The sequence below is a fragment of the Neophocaena asiaeorientalis genome, unplaced genomic scaffold (assembly GCF_003031525.2).
Source record: "Neophocaena asiaeorientalis asiaeorientalis breed wild unplaced genomic scaffold, Neophocaena_asiaeorientalis_V1.1 scaffold362, whole genome shotgun sequence".
Classification (NCBI taxonomy): Eukaryota; Metazoa; Chordata; class Mammalia; order Artiodactyla; family Phocoenidae; genus Neophocaena; species Neophocaena asiaeorientalis.
This window is the reverse complement of record NW_020175700.1, coordinates 1,918,585-1,938,960: the sequence shown is the minus strand read 5'-3', so window position 1 is coordinate 1,938,960 and position 20,376 is coordinate 1,918,585. Positions and strand designations below refer to the sequence as shown.

Here is a 20,376-nt window from a genome sequence, read left to right as displayed (position 1 = left end):
TTTTTTAAATTAATTAATTTATTTATGGCTGTGTTGGGTCTTTGTTTCTGTGCGAGGGCTTTCTCTAGTTGTGGCAAGTGGGGGCCACTCTTCATCGCGGTGCGCGGACCTCTCACTATCGCAGCCTCTCTTGTTGCGGAGCACAGGCTCCAGACGCGCAGGCTCAGTAATTGTGGCTCACGGGCCCAGTTGCTCCGCGGCATGTGGGATCTTCCCAGACCAGGGCTCGAACCCGCATCCCCTGCATTGGCAGGCAGATTCCCAACCACTGCGCCACCAGGGAAGCCCCTCACCAAGTTTTAAAACATGTTGTCTTATTTAAAAATTTCTGTCATTCTGAATTTGTATTTCTCTAATTATCAGTGTGAACATTTTTCAATGTGTCTGAGGGCCATTTTTACATAGTTTCTTTTTTGTGAATTGTCTGTTCATATCTTATGTGTCTGTTCTTTCACTTATTAGCCATGTGATCAGAGCCTCAGTTTGCACATATGTTAAAATGGCATAATAGTGCCTAACCCCTCAACTTTACCAAGTTGTTAAAACCGAATGTGAAAGAAATCTGCAAAATTTAAATCACTATACAGTATGTTTTTTTAAGCATAAGAATACATAATTACCACAATAATATGTATTGCTACTTTAGTAAACATGTATAAACTTATCTACTGGTATAAAAGGCTACAAATTTATAAAACATAGATGGAAAAAATATACATAGAAATATCAGAATCTACTTGCAATGAAAGAACCCTCAAAATTACATTAAAAATTCCTATTTTATATTTTTTCACTACTCCTCTGACTGTATACAAATCCTTTCATCACATATAGAAGTCTGCAGACTTTAAAGGCATATAGAAAAGTTGGGAATTTTTAAAAAATTGAAACTACACTGATAAAATATAAATGAGCTCTGGTCTCAGATATGACTGTCAGAGCCTGCAGGGGTTTCAGGGAAAGATTCTTTACTTGAGTTTATGCAGTGGTAAGGAGTATAGGATACTAATTAATGGAGCAGGAACACACTCTCAGAGTCAGAGAACTTGGGTCTGAATCTTCATTATTCTATTTACTAAATGTGTGTCCTTAGTTTCCTCATCTGTATAAAGAGAAAAATAATGCTGTCCCTTAATTTTAGTGAAAACTACTAACAAAGTTCATAAATTATCAAGCAGAATTCTTGGCATACAGCCTTCTCCAGTATATGGCAGTTATTATTATTCTCATTATTAGTGACACATTTGGAAGTGTGGCCTACAGTAGAAGGCCAATTAAGAGAGAATTCTCTTTGGCATGCAGCAAAAGGTACTCTTTTCTGTACTTTAACTGCACAGAAAAGAGTTGGAGGCAACCGCCTCTAGAGACAGTAATTCATCTCCCTGAGCCAAGGACACAAAATGGGACATGACAGAGGAAACACCTCTCTCCTCTAATATACACAAAAGAGCTTGTCCAAATTAAATGAGGCTACATGCAAAGATCATAACACAAAGTTAAATAAAATTTGGCTCTTGCTACTTCTTATATGGTTTAGTCCTCTTTCCTATCCTAGTTTTACAGGAAAAAAATGAAGAGTTGATGATTTTAAAATGCTATTTGGTTTAGACCTTATCTCAGGTTTTCAATATTCCAAAGATTTCTGTTTATACCTCCTGACCAATTTGTGTGGGGAATATAATTTTTTATACATGCCCATAATGGAATGAACTACTTTCTACTGAAGCTGAAAGAAAACACAAATCAGCTGTGTTCAAATCTATTATACATTAGCCAGTATATTATCACACAGACATGAGTATTTAATACAAACATTTAAACTTTGCAAATAACACAATCTCAAATAGAGTAAGAAAAAGCAGTACTGAAATTACAAGATGTAGTGGGCTTTGGAGTCAGACCTCTGAAACCTGGCTTTCCAATTCAAATGCTCCAAGCCTGTTACTCCTCTGTGAAATGAAGATAATAATACCTATGTCATGAGCTTGTTATAAAGATTCAGCAATGTATATAATGTCAAGCTTGGTCCCTTGCATAAGAGTGGTACTCAATACATCTTAGTCTTTTATCTCTCTCTCCTGAATATAAAGTGAAGATCACAAAACAGAGTGTAGGATTCTAAAGAGAACCAGGCAACCCTTGCTTTAGCTGACACAGCACAGCCTGCTGGCAAGGCTAAGACAACTAAACACCCAGCAAGGTCACAGGCTACACAGGCACGGCTGTGAGAGTGTGCTCTTGCCAAAAAGTCGTCAGCTGGCAAAACCCCAAGCACAAAGGAATGGCATTTTTAATCATAATGAGGCTGAAATATAAGTATTTTCTGCACGAAAAAGCTTTGAGCTATTTCTTCTATTCTTAAAAAAGAAAATCCTCACTCAATAATTAACTTTGGAAGAGACCGTTAATCTACTAGCTAATAAGCTGGTTTGTTTCTTCCTTCTCTTAATTTCAGTGGACCAATAGTTTTCAATAAATATATCATGCAGTAATATTTTTTTAAGTTCCTGTGCAAAAATTGCTCAGTATGTGAACTATGTAAAGCAAGGAAGTTGTCCATCTGCAAAGATGCTAAAGCAACAAAGAACTTTTTCATGTGGCTTTTTAAAGTGGTGTACTGTGTCTAAAATGTTTCTCTTTTTTTTCTTCCAGACTCATAGATCAAAGTATTGTTACTTAAAAATTAGCAAAAGCTAATAGTCCTGCATAAACTCCAATTCTCTCTCTCTCCTTAAACTTCAAGGCCCCGGCATATGCAGTCCACATGGCAGAAGATGGAACAAAAACCTCCTGTGTGTTGCGGCTGTTGCTCTTTTAACTGTAACTGTAAAAGCAAGCATAGAATGACAGCATGTGCCAGACCAAATAGGATCTGTTTACTGCACACTAACCAGCATGAAACTCATTTATTTTATCAAAAGGTGAATGGTGTATTCTCTTCGACAAAATGATGGGGTAATAGAAACCACACATGAAAGCAATAGATCAAAACAGGTTGTTTGGAATGCTCTATCAATGTAATTCCAATTATTGTGGTTCAATAAATCAGACAGATTATTAGTCACAATTACATTTTTAATTACCATAAAAACTGGGTTTCTTCACAATGAATTCAGAGTAATTTACAGTGTATTCTAAAATTATCTTTAAAACTAATTAAATTAGCTACATGATGCATTTGACAAAGAACTTTTTGACTACTTATTCAGAATAATGAATTTTTTAAAGTGCTAGTTTCTCTAAATACACACACACACACACACACACACACACACACACACACTCCATTAAATCTTTTACATAATCATATTCTTTCCGATCTATTCAACTTTTTGTTTTAATATCTTTATTGGAGTATAATTGCTTTACAATGGTGTGTTAGTTTCTGGTTTATAACAAAGTGAATCAGTTATACATATACATATGTCCCCATGTCTCTTCCCTCTTGCGTGTCCCTGATATATTCAACTTTTACCAAATAAGATTTCACAGTGAATTTAATAAGATATTTTACACACAGTAGATCATCAACTGTTAAATTAAAATAAATTGATTTTAATGAATTTGAATGACTGAAGGCTTCCTCTGCAGTTGGTTTAAATATTCAAGCATTAGCATCTCTACCTGTGTTGCACAGTCAAGTAATAAAGAAATTATTATAAGCAATGGGCAAGATACTGTGCTAGATGCTTAGGGTATAAGACATAAGCTGTCTCAACCCTTTCTTACAGTCCAGTCAAACAATAAAAGTTTATATTGATTGTGTGCTTATGTAGTATTTATGAGTGATAGAAGTGTTTTAAATCTTATTTAGTTCTCACAAAAGTGCTAAGAAGTAGGTATTAATATTACCCCATTACTGAGACTTAGACAAATTAAATAGCTTTTCTAAGCTCAAGATCATACAGCTATTAAATGGTAGAGCTGGAATTTAAAAGCATGCCTGCCTGCTTCACCATGATGTTAGTTAGGCAGCCTCCCTTAACAGATCATTTGCATATAAGCAGGGCACTCCCACATAATGTAGGAAGTGACACTACCTTAGCAGGCGGCATGGGTGCAGTGGGCACCTGAGGACGGGCATGCCCAAGCATCCAGGTGTGACGTCAGGAGAAAATGACAAGGAGATAAATGATGAACAAAATATCCCTTGGCTTCTGTTAAAAGATGGGGTAGGTCTGACTTACAGATTTAGGGCAGCAGTTGCAAGAAATACCAAGAATTCCTTCAGGGAAGACCCTAGAGAAGGAGCCTTCACGCTGACTGTCCTGCACAGGCTTGGGCATTACAGCAACACATCTTCTAGGTCAGGGCAGCCAGCGCGGAGAGCAAAACATCTTCACTCTGCATCTTACCTTGAGCTCTTGCTCAGCTGGACTGGGACCTGTCCTCCCTCTCCCCAAATTTAAGAACTTGGCTGACAACTAAGACTGACAGAAACTCCAGATTCGTGCTTTAAAGTCAACTGACAACATCTTCCAGACTTTGCTTGTACCGTACATTCTTGCCACTATTTAGAAAACCAAATTAACAAAAACTTCGCTGGCAAAGATTCTGCTCATCAATCTAGTCCTCACACTACTTATTTTTGTTTCACATCTGTACCTTTTTAAGAATAAGCAGCAATTCTTTTTTTAAATTGATATCCGAGGAAAACAGGGTTCATTTTTTTCATATTAATCACTGCCTACTCCAAAATCCTATTCCAAAACTTTAAGAAAAATATACATTTGTCCCTTTAAAGTTCACCTACTCTAGGTGAACTTTTCTCTTCATATATTAGCATAGTAAAGTCAATGTCTGCCCACACTGTAGAAGCCATGTTAAATAATCCTGTCAGCCATATTAAATAATCCTGTTAATGCTCTAAGAAAACCTTAAGGTAAGAGTAAAGGCCTGATATGATAAAAAAATAAAGCAGAGGGGATCATTAAGACAGTGGAAAAAGTCAGATGAGTAAGCAGCACTAGGATGAAAAATTTTTTTTATAAATACTTGCAAAAAGATAGAGCTCAAAAAGGAGGACTGCACATCCATTTTCTTGAACAAATACACATTGCAGAGTTACAACTTTGCTCCTGAAATAGGGTCATATAAACTTTAGTTAACAGAATACTTCTCTCTCATTTCTTCCCACTACTAGTTTTTGGACCTTGTTTTCAAGCCTTTCTTTTCTCCTTTTTCATTATGCCTTTGATTAGAGACCTGCCCAACAGTCTCTACAGAACACGATTTTAATGGCATGTTTGGGTCCCTCCTTGGAAAGCCAAGATACCTTCTACTCAAAAATAAGACTGATTCCAACCTCTGGGACTTCTGGCCTGAGCCAGAAGAAATATTTTAGCACTGAAACGTATTTAAGGCTACAAACTTTGCAAACTATTCCCATTAAACAATGACCTCAAGGCAGTACTTCTTCAAGCTGCAGATCAAATACATTCCATGGTTCAGTAAAGTACAGTTTACATGCATCTCTAAGTCTGAGATTAAGGAATTATTAATTGGTTTCCATCTGGTTTCCATCCTGGAGTTGAAGTTCTAATAGCTTCACTTTGTGGACTTAAGTATTTCCTTAAAAAACAGTAAACAGCAATTCTTTTCCTGACCTTCTAAGCAGATACAAAGAAAGCAGGAATGAGAAGTCATAGAAAAAACAAGTGTAGTTAAAAATTTGTGTCTTTTATATGCCATTTGCAACAAAAGAAGAGATTTCAGCATGGGTTTTGAAAATGCCTACAAGCTACTTTCAAAATAAAACTGCACCAATACTTGGAATAAACTTTTTTTTTCCCCTACACAACGTATCCAGCTCCTACAAAGGAAAAATGACTACAGCTACTACAGAAAATTGGAGTGATCTCCTGTTATGTGATAAAGGGCCAGTTTTACATCCCTATCAAAGTTTTAGGGTATAACCCACAGCAATAAAGGAGCTGTCATTTCACTCATAGCACACGTCCTTGGCACACAGAATAACTTCTCCTGAGAAAATAAATACTTCACTACTAGAATGTCCAAGGAACAACTCTGGGACTGATTTAGAAACACAAATAATTATCCACTGGTAGGAAGCTGTTTTCTCACTAACTTTGGGGTTTACTACATGGTAGTTTACACACCAGGATACTCTGTAAATCTCAATGTCATTTGTTCTTAGCTAAGAATTCTTCACTGTTTTCTAAAATAACACTCAAAAATTCCACCTGCCACCGTGGGTGCAACTTTTGTTTTCTTAAACTACAGAAGTTCCTGACATTGAGTTTAGCTGACACAGCACTTCCCGGGGGCTAACTAAAAAATGCTCTTCCATAGTCAGTCTGTACATGGGCAACCTCACAGTACTTGTATCTATTATTCAACATTAAATAAGTTGTAAACATTACTGAATAATGGTTTATTAATTATGCAAGAGAAACCAGTAAACCTAGTAAAAAAGCCTTACAGGAAAAAACCCTTTTCTTTGTATTTTCCTAAATTTTCAGAAGCCCAGAGGTGAGTCAGATCTTTATGAGCTATTTAGTCAACAGAGCTATATTGAATCAACAACAAATATTCATGTTTCAAGGCCTCTATTAAGTCTCATAGCATGAGGCTCAAGTTATTAATTTCCCCACCTCCTCGCTGACAGCAGTGGGAACAGAGTTTCTGTGTGTAGACTAATCTGTCATTCAGCTGTCATGGTATAGTTATATCAGGAACATCCTCCTTTCTTGATACAACTTTTCTTCTTAAAAAGAACACCCTCCACGAGTGTTAATGATTTTGATAGTATTACAAGTGATTTAAGTCATCCTTACTATAGCTTCTGTAGTCACTTTTGAAGAGGCTGTAATCTGACATTCCTTTAAAAAGCCCCATAAAAAACTGCTTTTCTCCTAAGTCAAAGTTCTTTGGCAAGAAACTGAATTCAGCGAGTAGCTCCCCAAAATAAGACTCCTACCTCCAATCACAGGCAGCGATATTAAAGCACCCATTTCATAAACACTCAAGTTCTACATTAGAATCACGGTTAAACATAGGAGCCTTCTATTTGAAAACTGTAGTTATGTGTATGTGTATACACACCGTTATCTCCTAACTACTGTAAAGAGGCATCCCTATATGCTAAGTTTCCAGGAACAGTTCAGTTCTCTGAGGAAAGGCAGTGCCAGCAGCTGCCTGCTTCATTTGACTCTGTCCCGCATAGTTCTTAGCATTAGATGGCTTTGCTGTATCAGAAAGGAGTTCAAGGAAGGGTTTCAAGTACACAAACTCCATGGAAGGACAGCTATGGACTTATTTTCTTCCTAAAGACTTAATTGAATTCCCTTTCCAAATCCACCTTCAATGGTGTCAAAAACAAAAATCAAAAACCAAAATGAGACTGAGAAGATTGTTATTTCTGTCAGCTTCAATTTCCTCATCTTCATAGATTATGCTGTCTCTGCTCTTCTGAAGCCCTCTTTGGGCAACCTCATACTGTAGCTCTCTAGTTGTCCCACCCAGTTCTTTACAAAGATCATCCAACCCAACAATATAGAAAGGCCACCAGTGCTTGTCTTGGCCCCCTGGCCCTTTACTCATGCTGTTCTCTGAGACCAGGGCAGAGCATTGCTTCAGGCAGCCTGTTTCTTTCTCACTGGATGATCTTCATCACCATCCTCTTGCTTGTATGTCTTTCTAAAGTAGAGTAAAGCCTTCCCACAGGCCTGTGTCCTGTCAGGGCTGTGAGTTGAGATGGCACCCAGGGGAGTGTGGAAGCTGCTTCCATATCTTGGGCTGTACACGGTCCCAGGTTTGAGAGTTACGGTGACCTTTAATGTTGCGAGGTACCCTCCTCAGAACTCAGTGAAGACCCTCTTGCCTCTCTCTTTTTTTTTTTTGCGGTACGCGGGCCTCTCACTGTTGTGGCCTCTCCCGTTGCGGAGCACAGGCTCCGGACACGCAGGCTCAGCGGCCATGGCTCACGGGCCTAGCCACTCTGCGGCATGTCGGATCTTCCCGGACCGGGGCATGAACCCGTGTCCCCTGCATCGGCAGGCGGTCTCTCAACCACTGCGCCACCAGGGAAGCCCCCACTTGCCTCTCTTTGATAACATATTAACAAGTTCACAAAGGAAAACCTCCTCTATCACAGAGGCAAGGCTTTGTGGGTGACAAGAAACCTGGAGATAGAAACTAACTTGTTAGGCTGTCCTTACCACTGAATACTGAGTGCTGAAGAAGGGATGCCCACTTCTGTAGCCACAGCAGCATTCACCATGGTGCATAGAGAAGATGCCCCAGTACATAACTGAAAGCAGAAAGCAGCCAGGCAAAGTGTAGTGAACTCTATCTTCTACCCCACAGCCATTTCTATCACTTTGCACTAGCCACTGCCACTCAGGTCATCTGCTGCTGTAACCACTCAGCAGGACACACAATGTCACTCCTTGGCACCCCAACTGTTAACAGTGGTCAGCCACCTACTGGAATGGCTTCCCTCTCTTCTCCCAATACCACTGCCACCACAGCACATGCTCGACTGTGTCACTGGTGAAACAGCAGGTAGGAATGAGTAGCAATTGACTAGGGGGATGAGGAACCACAGCTGGAGTGGATAAAAAACAGCTATTTTATTCAACTTGGAAATAACTCTAAAGTAAGCAGGATAAACATTGTTATTTCTGGTTTACAGACAAGGAAAATGAAGCTCAGAGAGGTTTTGGTGATTTACTCCAGGTAATGCTCTACAAAGTGGTGGAGCTAATCTAGAACCTGTATCTTTAGATTTGTAACTTGATGCTTGTCTACTATAACTGTTCTACAACCTGTGGTTTATGCAGCAGGTATATTTATTTTCTAATATCAATTTATATTCAATAATTTTCTCACTTGAAAAAAACCTCTGATTTCTTAGAAAGGTAGGTTACTTCTGAAATAGTTTTACTTTATTTTCTTAATTTCTAAAAAGAATTTAATTATATTTATAGAAAAGTAATCTTCTTAAATTGGATAATTATTTATTATTACTCAAATTGATGTTCATGTCTCCCAGGATTTTCAAGTTTTCTTAAAGAGGTTTTTAACTGAAAATAATATATACACTGTATTATGGTAGAAAATATTTCCTTTTAGGGGCTAGTAAATTATTCACTTCACTGCCCACAGAGATAAATTACTCATAAAAAATGCTTTTATGAATAAGATTATATGATGCTTATTCTAACAGTTTAGGGTTCTGTGGGCCTTCAAATTTTAATTTTTTTTAAATGGCAGTTTTGTTTCTTACAAGTTAACAAAATAATTCAATTCTCTGTAAAAATAAATATATTGTTTATTAAAGGCCTATGTTCTTTAACATATATCAAAATGGGCCAGCTACAGAGATCTACAGTGCAAAGTATATTATTTATTAGCCAGGGTGACATTTCTAGCTCAGCAGGCAGTTCAAAAGTCTTTAAAAATTTCTATTCTGGTTATCTGGCAATACTAATCATTAGGATACCCAATAAAAATTTTTTTACCTAGAAGTCAACATGTAAGCAGATATATTTATACAGTAGCTATTCTTTCATATTGCTCAATACCTCTTGTCAATTTTATAATTTTATATATACAAAATATACATATATAATACATATACATATATTTTAGTTCCTTTCTCTGAGTAAATCATCTCATATCTCATATATTTTGTCTCTAAACAAACTTTTAGCACAAGTTTTGTAAAATATGAAATCCCTAACAGAAATAAACTTTTTAAACTGGGAATGATGCTTTGTTCACTGCAAAAATGGATTTAGAGAAGCATCTTCAAGATAAGCAGAATGAAGGAAACTAACTAATCCTTCCTAGTTAAGGAAACAAAGACTTTCCATCTTGTTCTTTAGCTGTTTTGCTTTACCACATAAACATGATTACTTACCAAGCGGCAAAAATGCAAGACGATTTCCAGCCATGGAGAGCTCATTGAGGCTGGGCAGCTGGCAGAGATGGCGCGGCACACACCACAGACGATTTCGGTCCACAGTGAGGTACTGCAGAGAAAGGCACAGGTGAAGCCTCTCGGGTAAAGTTAGCAAACGATTGGTAGAAATGTCTAGTGTCTGCAGCTCCTTCAAATCGCCAACCTCTACAACCAAAATCAAGATAAATTGCATCCTGATTAAATGAATTAATTAAATAAAATGAATCAACACTGTAACAGTTCAACCAAATAAAATTAGTAGCTGCAAATATTTCCATAGACATTAATACCGAAGTGCAGGATTTAGGTCCAGTACGCAAATAATCCAACTTAAGTAGGTGTCTTTAAATTAGTCTGCCAGAATTTTTTTAAAAAGGGAAAAGTGCTGGCATTGGAGAAAGGAGAAACACAAAGTGATGAATCTGAGCCAAAAGTCTGTTACTATGGCTTCTGCTTCCCGATGAATCAAAAGTTGTTGCAAATGTGAAAGAAGAACAATTACAGTCACTTCATGGTAACTGGTTCTTGCTACTTTTGTGGTTTTTACCTTCTCTCTAAGTAGATAGTAGGAGACTTAAAAACATAAATTATAGTATCCCAGTAAGTGCACCTTGTTCATGTGAACTAAGTAGAAAATTTCTGGACTAAGAATGAAAATGGCTTTTGAAATTTTCACCACAAAATTTTGAAATTTTCTACTTAGTTCATGTGAACTAAGTAGAAAATTTCTGGACTAAGAATGAAAATGGCTTTTGAAATTTTCACCACAGTTAAGATTATAATAATAAAATTATTGTAAGGTAATATTTTTAGACATTGTCTAGCCATGTGGTTCCTCTTTTAAAACCCCAAATCCTATGAAGATTTACTTTAATCCCACCTGAATGAAATCCTTCCATTTACTCCAATATTCCTTCATTATTGGTGTCTATATTTGTAACATATTTGTATATATTTGTAATCTATTCCATGGTGAGACATGGCATACACCAAATCACCACTTCTGAAAGAGGGGGGAAGTTCTTTATAAGGTATTCTGTCCTTCTCAGGGAAAACCACCAGGAAGCACTCAGAGCAGAGGAGGTTCTGCTAACCAGTCTCTAGGGGAAGGACATTACTCTGTCCAGGACAGCACACTGCACTCGAGGCTCTACAGGTAGCACTGCGCAGGACAAGTCTGCTTCTCTCGTATCACGGAACTTCCGTATTGAAGACCACTGTAATGCCACCTCTCACTTCTCCAACCTGACCCTGTTCAACAAGCTGCTCCTCTCAGGTTAAGGTTTCTCATGATCCTCCCAACTTGAATGCACCCCACTGGGCACATTCCAGTTTGTTCAGGACTTGGATTAGTATGAGCAATGTCTTCTCTATTGGAGAGAAAATCTTCTGCCTCTTGGATGTCCAGTTACACAGATTAGCTTTTCTTATTGGCAGACAGCTTGGCAAATTATGGCTCACAGGCAAAATGTGGCCCATGGCCCACTTTTGTACTGCACGCAAGCTAAGACTGGTTATTTTTAAGTGTGGTAAAACCCAACAACAACGATAAGAAAAAAAAATGTATATATATGTATATACACACACATATGACAGAGACCATATGTGGCCTGCAAAGCCTAAAAACATTTAGTATCTCACCATTTACAAAAAAAAGTTTGCTGGTCTTTGTTATACACTTACTCTTAACAGGAGCGTTTTTAATAACTATTTTTTATAAAAGTAATACAAGTGCAAAAATACATTAATTTCTAGTTATTTTACTAATATATAGAAGGGATTTGTGCTAGGAAGTTCACACTTTATTTTATTTCCCCAATACTACACAAATACATATTTGAAGACAGGAGATAGGATTCAATGAACAGTCTGTGACTCCCAATGGGAGTTTTGTTCTGTTTTCACCTAACTGATGCACATGGGGGTCAATTTCACTCTTGGCTCCATTAGCACAGCATTTCCTCTAGCCAAGTCTGTCTGCCTATCTATTTCAGATTGCTTCTGATGGGGCATGTGGGGGGTGAGGGAGTTGACAGAAGAACATGTTTTAGAACTGAATAAAAAGAAAAAGAAATCTTCCTGACCTCACTTTATAAAGTTATTAGGGGAGTGAAATGGGACAGAAATGCAACGAATCAGCTTATACACCACAGAGCCAGGTGCTGAGAGAAGAATGAGACAAGGTTTCTGCCACTAAGAATCACATTACATATAAAAGACATTGTGTGATAGGAGCTCAGGAAAAGAAGAGTTAGATGAAGGGTTGGAGAAGCTTTTGCAAAATTTATTGAAGGAAATGAGAACTCAAATAGGTCAAAAATAAAATGGATATAGCATTTCAAGCGAGGCATGGGGATGGGGTTGAAAGCATGAGGAAAGGCATGCAAGTGAAAAAATAAATACAACATGCACAATGGACTATTTGAGACCTGACAAGTACCAAAGATACCAATGGGAAAAAAAGCAGAAAATAAGTTCAGTACAGAGGGCTTGGTGGAGACATTGATGATAATGAATACTGGGTAGAGAAGTTTGGACTTATCACAGTGAGAACATAACACTTCCTGAAGATTCTCAAGGATGAAAGGACTCTTTTGGAAATATGAAAATGGTAAATATGCAGAAAGCAATGAAATGGAAAGAGATTATAGGCAGAGAAAACAAGTAGACAGTTGATGAGAATGAAGGCAGTGTGATAGAGCTTACAGGTAAATTCCAGAGATATTTTAAGAAAAGCAGAGAGTATGCTTGGTTGGAAATGGAAAATGGTGAAACAGGAAAAAGTCAAAGATAATTTTCAAGTTTCTAGACTATTATACTCTAAGTATGGTGATGCCAATGCTAAAAGCTTAATCTTTCTGTAGAAAAAAAATTTTAATTATACCAATACTTCTGAATTGTAGTACCTATAAGCCACCTACTTAAAAGAATTTGAAAAATCCATCAAAAATCACATGGGAGTAAAGCAAAATAAACTATTTTCATCATTATTTCAAAAATAATTAACTGTGTAAAACAGTGTTTTGACATGGCTGCAAAAACTACTAAAGCAGGCTTCCCTGGTGGCACAGTGGTTGAGAGTCTGCCTGCCGATGCAGGGGACATGGGTTCGTGCCCCGGTCCAGGAAGGTCCCACATGCCGCGGAGCGGCTGGGCCCGTGAGCCATGGCCGCTGAGCCTGTGCGTCCGGAGCCTGTGCTCCGCAACGGGAGAGGCCACAGCAGTGAGAGGCCCGCGTACCGCAAAAACAAAAAAAACAAAAAAAACAAAAAACTACTAAGGCTTGCAACTGTCCACCATTTTGATTCAGCATTGCCTTATTGTACTGTGAAATGGGGAAACAATATGTGATTATGAATTTAAATTTTGTAAAATTTGATTATTTACTTTTAACAGATCAGTATTCACATGCTGCTTTAACAGATACACATACATTTTCAGATATTAAAATTAATAACACTTTTGACAAAGAAAAGAACACATACTGTCAGTATCAAAAGTCAAAATACTAAGGAATGGGAAGAGGAAACAGGAGCTGACATTTCTTATTTCCTATATGTGATGAATAAGACTTAAACATGCAGGACTGCATATATTAAATGAACAAATGTAACAAAAGGACATTTTTGTCTAAGTAGCTTAATATATAGGCCTTTCCATTTGTTAGAAAAAACCTGAGCTAATTATAATATTACTCCAATTACAATACTGAGTAAAATACTATATATAATATAGTTGGAAAATTAACGATTTTGTCATCCTACGAAAGTATTTGGGAAAGAGAGAGAAATAAAATTAAATAGCTTCTCAGGTGGAGTGAAATAAACATAATTTTCATGACCATTTTAAAACAGGCCACAAATATAAGACTATACATGGCATCTTTATTCTAACAAAATTAAAATATATACTTATTAAGCTCAGCTAATGGGAAGCACATTTTTAGAAAACAACAGAGTCAAACAAACTTTATCTAAGATTCTAACTTAAACACAAGAGACAGGAAATAAACCTGGGATAGCAAGATATCATGCAGGAATAAAGAAACAGAGCCCAAAGTGTGAGCTCAAGTTAAAAACTGGAAAACTATCAGCCAAACATAAATCTAGCAAATTTGGTCAAGTTCAGAACCTACACTGAGGCCAGGACAACAGGATACTCTTATATACTCTGCTGCTCTTCCTTCATTCCTGAAGATCCAAGTACCCTGCTTATATCATTTCCACCAGCCTGAAGAAGTTTTACTTCTTTTAGAGTAGGTATGCTGGCAACAAATTCTCTTAGTTTCCCTGGGAATGTCTTTATATCATTGTAATTCCTAGAAATTGTTTTCATTAGGTACATAATTCAGGGTTGACCATTCTTTACTTTCAGTACTTTTAGATGGTGTTCCACTGTCTTCCAGTCACCGTGGTGTCTGAGAAGAAATCCACAATTATTTGAATCATTATTTCTTTAGGTGTTCTCAAGAATTGTTCTTTATTTTTAGTCATTAGCAGACTGATTACAATGTATCTGTAAATGGCTTTCTTTGAACTTATCCTATTTGGAGTCTGCTGACCTTTTTAAATTTGTAAATTTATGTCTTTCACCAAATTTTTGAAGTTTTAGACATTATGTCTTCAGATTTAAGAATTATTATATCTGGGTAAATATAACAAACTATCACTTTTCTCCTTTTAAGTTAAGTTTTGCATAACTGCTGAAAGCATTTCAATATATGGCGTACTACTTATAAGTGTAACACAAAGGTCAGTGGGGTAATGTAAAAGGAGTTCCAAAGCAGATTTTGAAAGATTTGTATAAGGTAATCCCTAAAGCAATAACTAAAAATAAGATAAACACTCAAAAAAAGATAAACCCAAAAAGCCAATAAATGAATTAAAACAGAATACAAAACATACATTCAAATAATACCAAAAAAGGCAGGGAAAAGGGAACAAAGAAAGAAAACCAGATGTTACAAACAGACAACTAATAATAAAATGGCAGGCCTAAATCTAACAAGATCAATAATAACATTAAAAGTAAATAGCCTGAGATGACCAGACTGGACTTAAAAACAAGACCTTAGTATATTCTATCTAAAAGGAATCCATTTAAAATATAAATACATAGATAGATAAAACATAAATTAATTTCTGATATGATGGACTGAGAAGGATGCCAAATCCTCTGCTGAAAAAGCAACTATAAAAATTACACAAAATTATCAAAAGCAACCATTTCAGTACTCTGGAAATTGACCTATGCTTTTCAACAAATAGGAAAGAGCTTACTCATGAAAAACTGCTGCACTTCGGATTAGAAGAACAGAAATCTGTGGCATGCTTCCTTGGGGTGGCTCCTATTCCCCCATCCAGCTTGGTGAGGACAATAGTTCTAATACGGCAGGGCAGGCTGCAAAGAACCAACAGCTTCACTGACAGAGTGAGCTGACTTGCAACAAAAGTCAGGGAGTCGATTTGGAACAAAAGGTGAAAAACCCGTACCCAGTACTGTTGTCAGTAATGATTAGTAATCTTGGTCACAAGCAAACATGAAAGACCAATGATTTTTATGAGGCTGAGGGGTTCCTGGTTGGGGAAAGCAATGGAATGGGCAGATAAGCCAGAACTGCAACAACGAAGAATGGGATATAAAGCAGTCAGAAAGTATTTGACAGACTCTCCACATATCCCAGGCTGACAGGAGGTGGTGAGCAAGCACAAGGGAGACCACAGAGGGCTCCAGCTGTTTACATATCCCAGGACTACACAGAACTTGCACACATGCACAGAGGAGAAAAGAGAGGGCCCAACAGAAAATAACAGCTGGGGTAAACTTGAGAACTGCCTAAACATTAAATGTGTTTCTGAACCCACACACAGATCCACTGGCAGAGGATAGGAGCCTTACTAGCTTAAGGTGTTCAACCACTAAGTTATACAGACACAGGGCCAAATCATAGAAAGCTAGGCTTAAAAATTAAAACAAAAATAATAACAACAATAAAAAAACATGAAACAGAGACATCAATCACTGTGGGGGAAATGAATTTCATGTTTTAGTCCAGGCAAATTACTAAGATAAATAAATAAGATAGCAACAATCTTTAGGTAGGAAAACATAATCAGGATCCAGAGTTGTTAAAATATATCATTTAAAATGTATAGTTTAAAAAAAATTATAAGACATACAATAAAACAGGACATACAATAAAACAGGAAAGGGTAACCCATATTCAGGAAAAAATGAGTAAATAGAAACTGATTCTAAGTGGACCCAGATGTTGGATTTAGCAGACAATGACAGCAGCTATGATAAAAAGCAGCTATAATAAATATGTTGAAAGAAGTAAAAGAATAAGTTTAAAGACTTGATGGAAATTATGATGACAATGACTCAAAAAACAGAAAACTTATTCTCAATAAAGAGAGGTAAGAAAACAGAAATTTGGGAGTTGAAAAGTACAACTGAAAAGAAAAATTCACTAGAGAGCCTCAACAGTAGGTCCAAATAGGCAAACAAGAAATCAGTGATAAACAGGTAACAAAAATTATCCAAACAGAAACCAGCCAAAAAGACTGAAGTAAAGTGAACAGGGTTAGAGATCTGTGGGACAAAACCAACTGCACAAACATATGTGTGACATGATTCCCATAAAAAGAAAAGGAGAATGAAGGAGAAGAAAAAAATATTAGAAAAAATAGTGGCCATAAATTCCAAATTTTGATGAAAAATATTACTCTAAAGATCCAAGAGACTCCATAAATATTAAGTAGGATAAACACAAAGAGATCCACACTTATACACATCAAACTGTGAAAGACCAGAAAATCTTGAAAACAGCAAGAGAATAATTACTTATTATGTTTAGGGGAACAATACACACATGGCAAGAAGAAGCACTCTCTCTACTCAAGTTTCTAGCAAATGCAATAAGGCAAAACAAATAAACTAACAAGAAATATCAAGACTGGAAAAGAAGTAAAACTTTCTTTATTCACATATGACATGCTCCTTAGTAGAAAATACTAAGCAATTAATAACAATTATTGGAACTAATAAACAGTTTAATTTTTTTTTTGTTTTCTTGGGGAATTGCTCTGTGTTCTAAATCCTCTACTGGGACCAAGGAACTCTTCCTACCTCACCCAGGAAGAGGAGGAAAGCCCTCCTGAGCTGGTGTGGTGAAGTAGGGGGAGGGGAGAAAGACGGGGGCTGGGAAATACTCCCAAACCCCAGTACAAGGAGACTCTCCACCTCAATGGAATAAAGCACTTCTCCTTGGGAAATTCATTCCTGGGAGCATCCACCGTGTGCCGTGAGGTACCCTACTCACACCGTAACCCTCAATCTCAACAACAGTTCTGAGGGGGTGGGCATCATTGCCCCATTTTCCAGATGGGGCCTCTAAGGCTCAGAGAGATAAACCAGTCACTGTCAAGACCACCCATGTAGAGCCTGGTGAAGGCCAGGCTGGAATTCAGGTCTCTTTGGCTCCAGAGTCCATGCTCTTCCCTTCCCTTTGCCATGAGGCCTCCAGGTGTCTAAAAACTGAAGTTCCAGGGGTCTAGTGTTAACAGCTCAGGTATTTGTAGGCTGAGGATGCGCCCAAGCTCCCTCTGGCCGTTATTTGACCAAATGAAGAGCTCTGTCTTTCTTAAAGTCGCTGCCCCATGTGACGCTGCCTTCCAAATCCTCCTTGTCCCCACCCTCCAGACACAGCCCATGGCCCAGGGAGCAGGAAGCCTGGTTCCTAACCAGGCTCATTGCTGTGTGTCCACAGTTAAGTCCTTTGACATCTCTGAGCCTCATTCTGCAGGTTCAGAAATCCAGGCCAGTCACGGGGTCCTTCCTGCTCCACAAGGTGCGGGGCACACACCCAGGGGGATAAGCCTACACCAGGGGTGCACAGGGACTGGCGGAGAGCCAGCACCTTACAAACACGCCAGTCCACTGGGCATGATCTAGCACTGGGAACCAACACTTTTAACAAGGTTGCAGGATACAAGATCAATATTTTTAAAATCAATTGTATTTCTATATACCAAGGCAAACAATCCAAAAATTAAATTAAGAAAATAATTCCAGGACTTTGCTGGTGGTGCAGTGGTTAAGAATCTGCCTGCCAATGCAGGGGACATGGGTTTGATCCCTGGTCCAGGAAGATCCCACATGCTGTGGAGCAACTAAGCCCGTGCACCACAACTACTGAGCCTGCGCTCTAGAGCCCACAAGTCACATCTACTGAGCCCGCGGGTCACAACTACTGAAGCCCACGCACCCTAGAGCCCGCGTGCCACAACTAATGAAACCTGCACACCTAGAGCCCATGTTCCGCAACAAGAGAAGCCACCGCAGTGAGAAGCCTGTGCACAACAATGAAGAGTAGCCCCTGCTTGCCACAACTAGAGAAAGTCTGCACACAGCAATGAAGACCCAACGCAGACAAAAAAAAAGACAATTCCATTAACAACATCACCAAAAAAGAAAATACTTGAGAATAAACTTATCTGCTGAAAGCTACAAAATACTGCTGAGAGACAAAATATCTGCTGAAAGCTACAAAATATTGCTGAAAGAATATCTAAATAAATGAGTCAGTTCATGTTTATGGACTTGAAGACTTAACACTGGTTAAGACAGTTTGCTCTCCAAAATGCTATAACACAATCCTTATCAAAATCCCAAGAGACTTTTTTTTTTTTTTTTTTTTTTTGCAGTACGTGGGCCTCTCACTGTTGTGGCCTCTCCCGTTGCAGAGCACAGGCTCCGGATGCACAGGCTCAGCGGCCATGGCTCACGGGCCCAGCCGCTCTGCGGCATGTGGGATCTTCCCGGACCGGGGCACAAACCCGTGTCCCCTGCATCGGCAGGTGGACTCTCAACCACTGCACCACCAGGGAAGCCCCCAAGAGGCTTTTTAAAGTAGAAATTAACAAGTTGATTTTAAAATGTATATTTGATGCTGCAGAGGGTGTGGAGAAAAGGGAACCCTCTTGCACTGTTGGTGGGAATGTAAATTGATATAGCCACTATGGAGAACAGTATGGAGGTTCCTTAAAAAACTAAAAATAGAACTACCATATGACCCAGAAATCCCACTACTGGGCATATACCGTGAGAAAACCATAATTCAAAAAGAGTCATGTACCATAATGTTCATTGCAGCTCTACTTACAATAGCCAGGACATAGAAGCAACCTAAGTGTCCATCAACAGATGAATGGATAAAGAAGATGTGGCACATATATACAATGGAATATTACTCAGCCATAAAAAGAAACGAAATTGAGTTATTTGTAGTGAGGTGGATGGACCTAGAGTCTGTCATACAGAGTGAAGTAAGTCAGAAAGAGAAAACCAAATACTGCACACCAACACATACATATGGAATCTAAAAAAAAAAAATTGGTTCTGAAGAACCTAGTGGCAGGACAGAAATAAAGACGCAGATGTAGAGAATGGACTGGAGGACATGGGGAGGGGGAAGGGTAAGCTGGGACAAAGTGAGAGAGTGGCATGGACATATATACACTACCAAATGTAAAATAGATATAGCTAGTGGGAAGCCGCCACATAGCACAGGGAGATCAGCTCGGTGCTTTGTGACCACCTAGAGGGGTGGGAGAGGGAGGGTGGGAGGGAGACGCAAGAGGGAGGGGATATGGGGATATATGTATATGCATAGCTGATTCACTTTGTATAAAGCAGAAACTAACATACCATTGTAAAGCAATTATACTCCAATAAAGATGTCAAAAAAAATAAAATTTATATTTGAAATGCAAAGGCCCTAGAATAGCCAAAACAATTTTGCCAAAGAAAAATAATTACACTTCAACCAGTGAACGAACCAACTTTAGCATATCCATATAATGAAATACTACTTAGTAACAAAAGGAAATAACATATATGTAACAACACGGTTGAATCTCAAATGCATTATGCTAAGTGAAAGAAGCCAAACTCAAAGGGTACTAATGTATGGTTCCATTTATATGATATTCTGGAAAAGGCAAAACTATACAAGTAGAAAATAGAATAGTGGTTTCAGGGCCTGGCAGGGTGTATGAAGGCTGTCATAGGGGGCATAAAGGAATCATGGGGGCTGCTGGAACTCTTCTATATTTGATTGTGATGGTGATTACGTAACTCAAAGGGTGAATTTTCCTGTATGTTAAAATAAAAACAGTAACACAAAAATTATTTTTTAAAAAATTCTTTCTAAAAGCTAAAAATATTTCCATTAAATATAATATATAAATTAAACATGTATATTTAAAAATTCCATATACTGATCATCTGAACATTGTAAATCAGAATAATTATTCTTAGCATAAATTCATATAATTTAATCAGTTCTTAGCTGTTTTTATTTCTAACAATGTGTTACCTGCACTTTTTGAGTCTTTTTTCAGTATGGTATTATGTTTCTTTTTAATAAAATTGTTTACAATTCA

At 37.8% G+C, this 20,376-nt stretch overlaps 1 protein-coding gene across 3 annotated transcripts in view; it reads right to left on the bottom strand.

Annotated features, from left to right (window-relative positions):
* The window catches only part of LRRC28 (leucine rich repeat containing 28), a 179,319-nt gene that overhangs the window by 49,954 nt on the left and 108,989 nt on the right, over positions 1-20,376 (bottom strand). For all 3 annotated transcript variants that reach the window (XM_024732061.1, XM_024732063.1, XM_024732062.1), the window contains exon 6: positions 9,887-10,093. In XM_024732061.1, the coding sequence (XP_024587829.1) occupies positions 9,887-10,093 (207 nt within the window). The remainder of the gene's footprint in view (positions 1-9,886; positions 10,094-20,376) is intronic.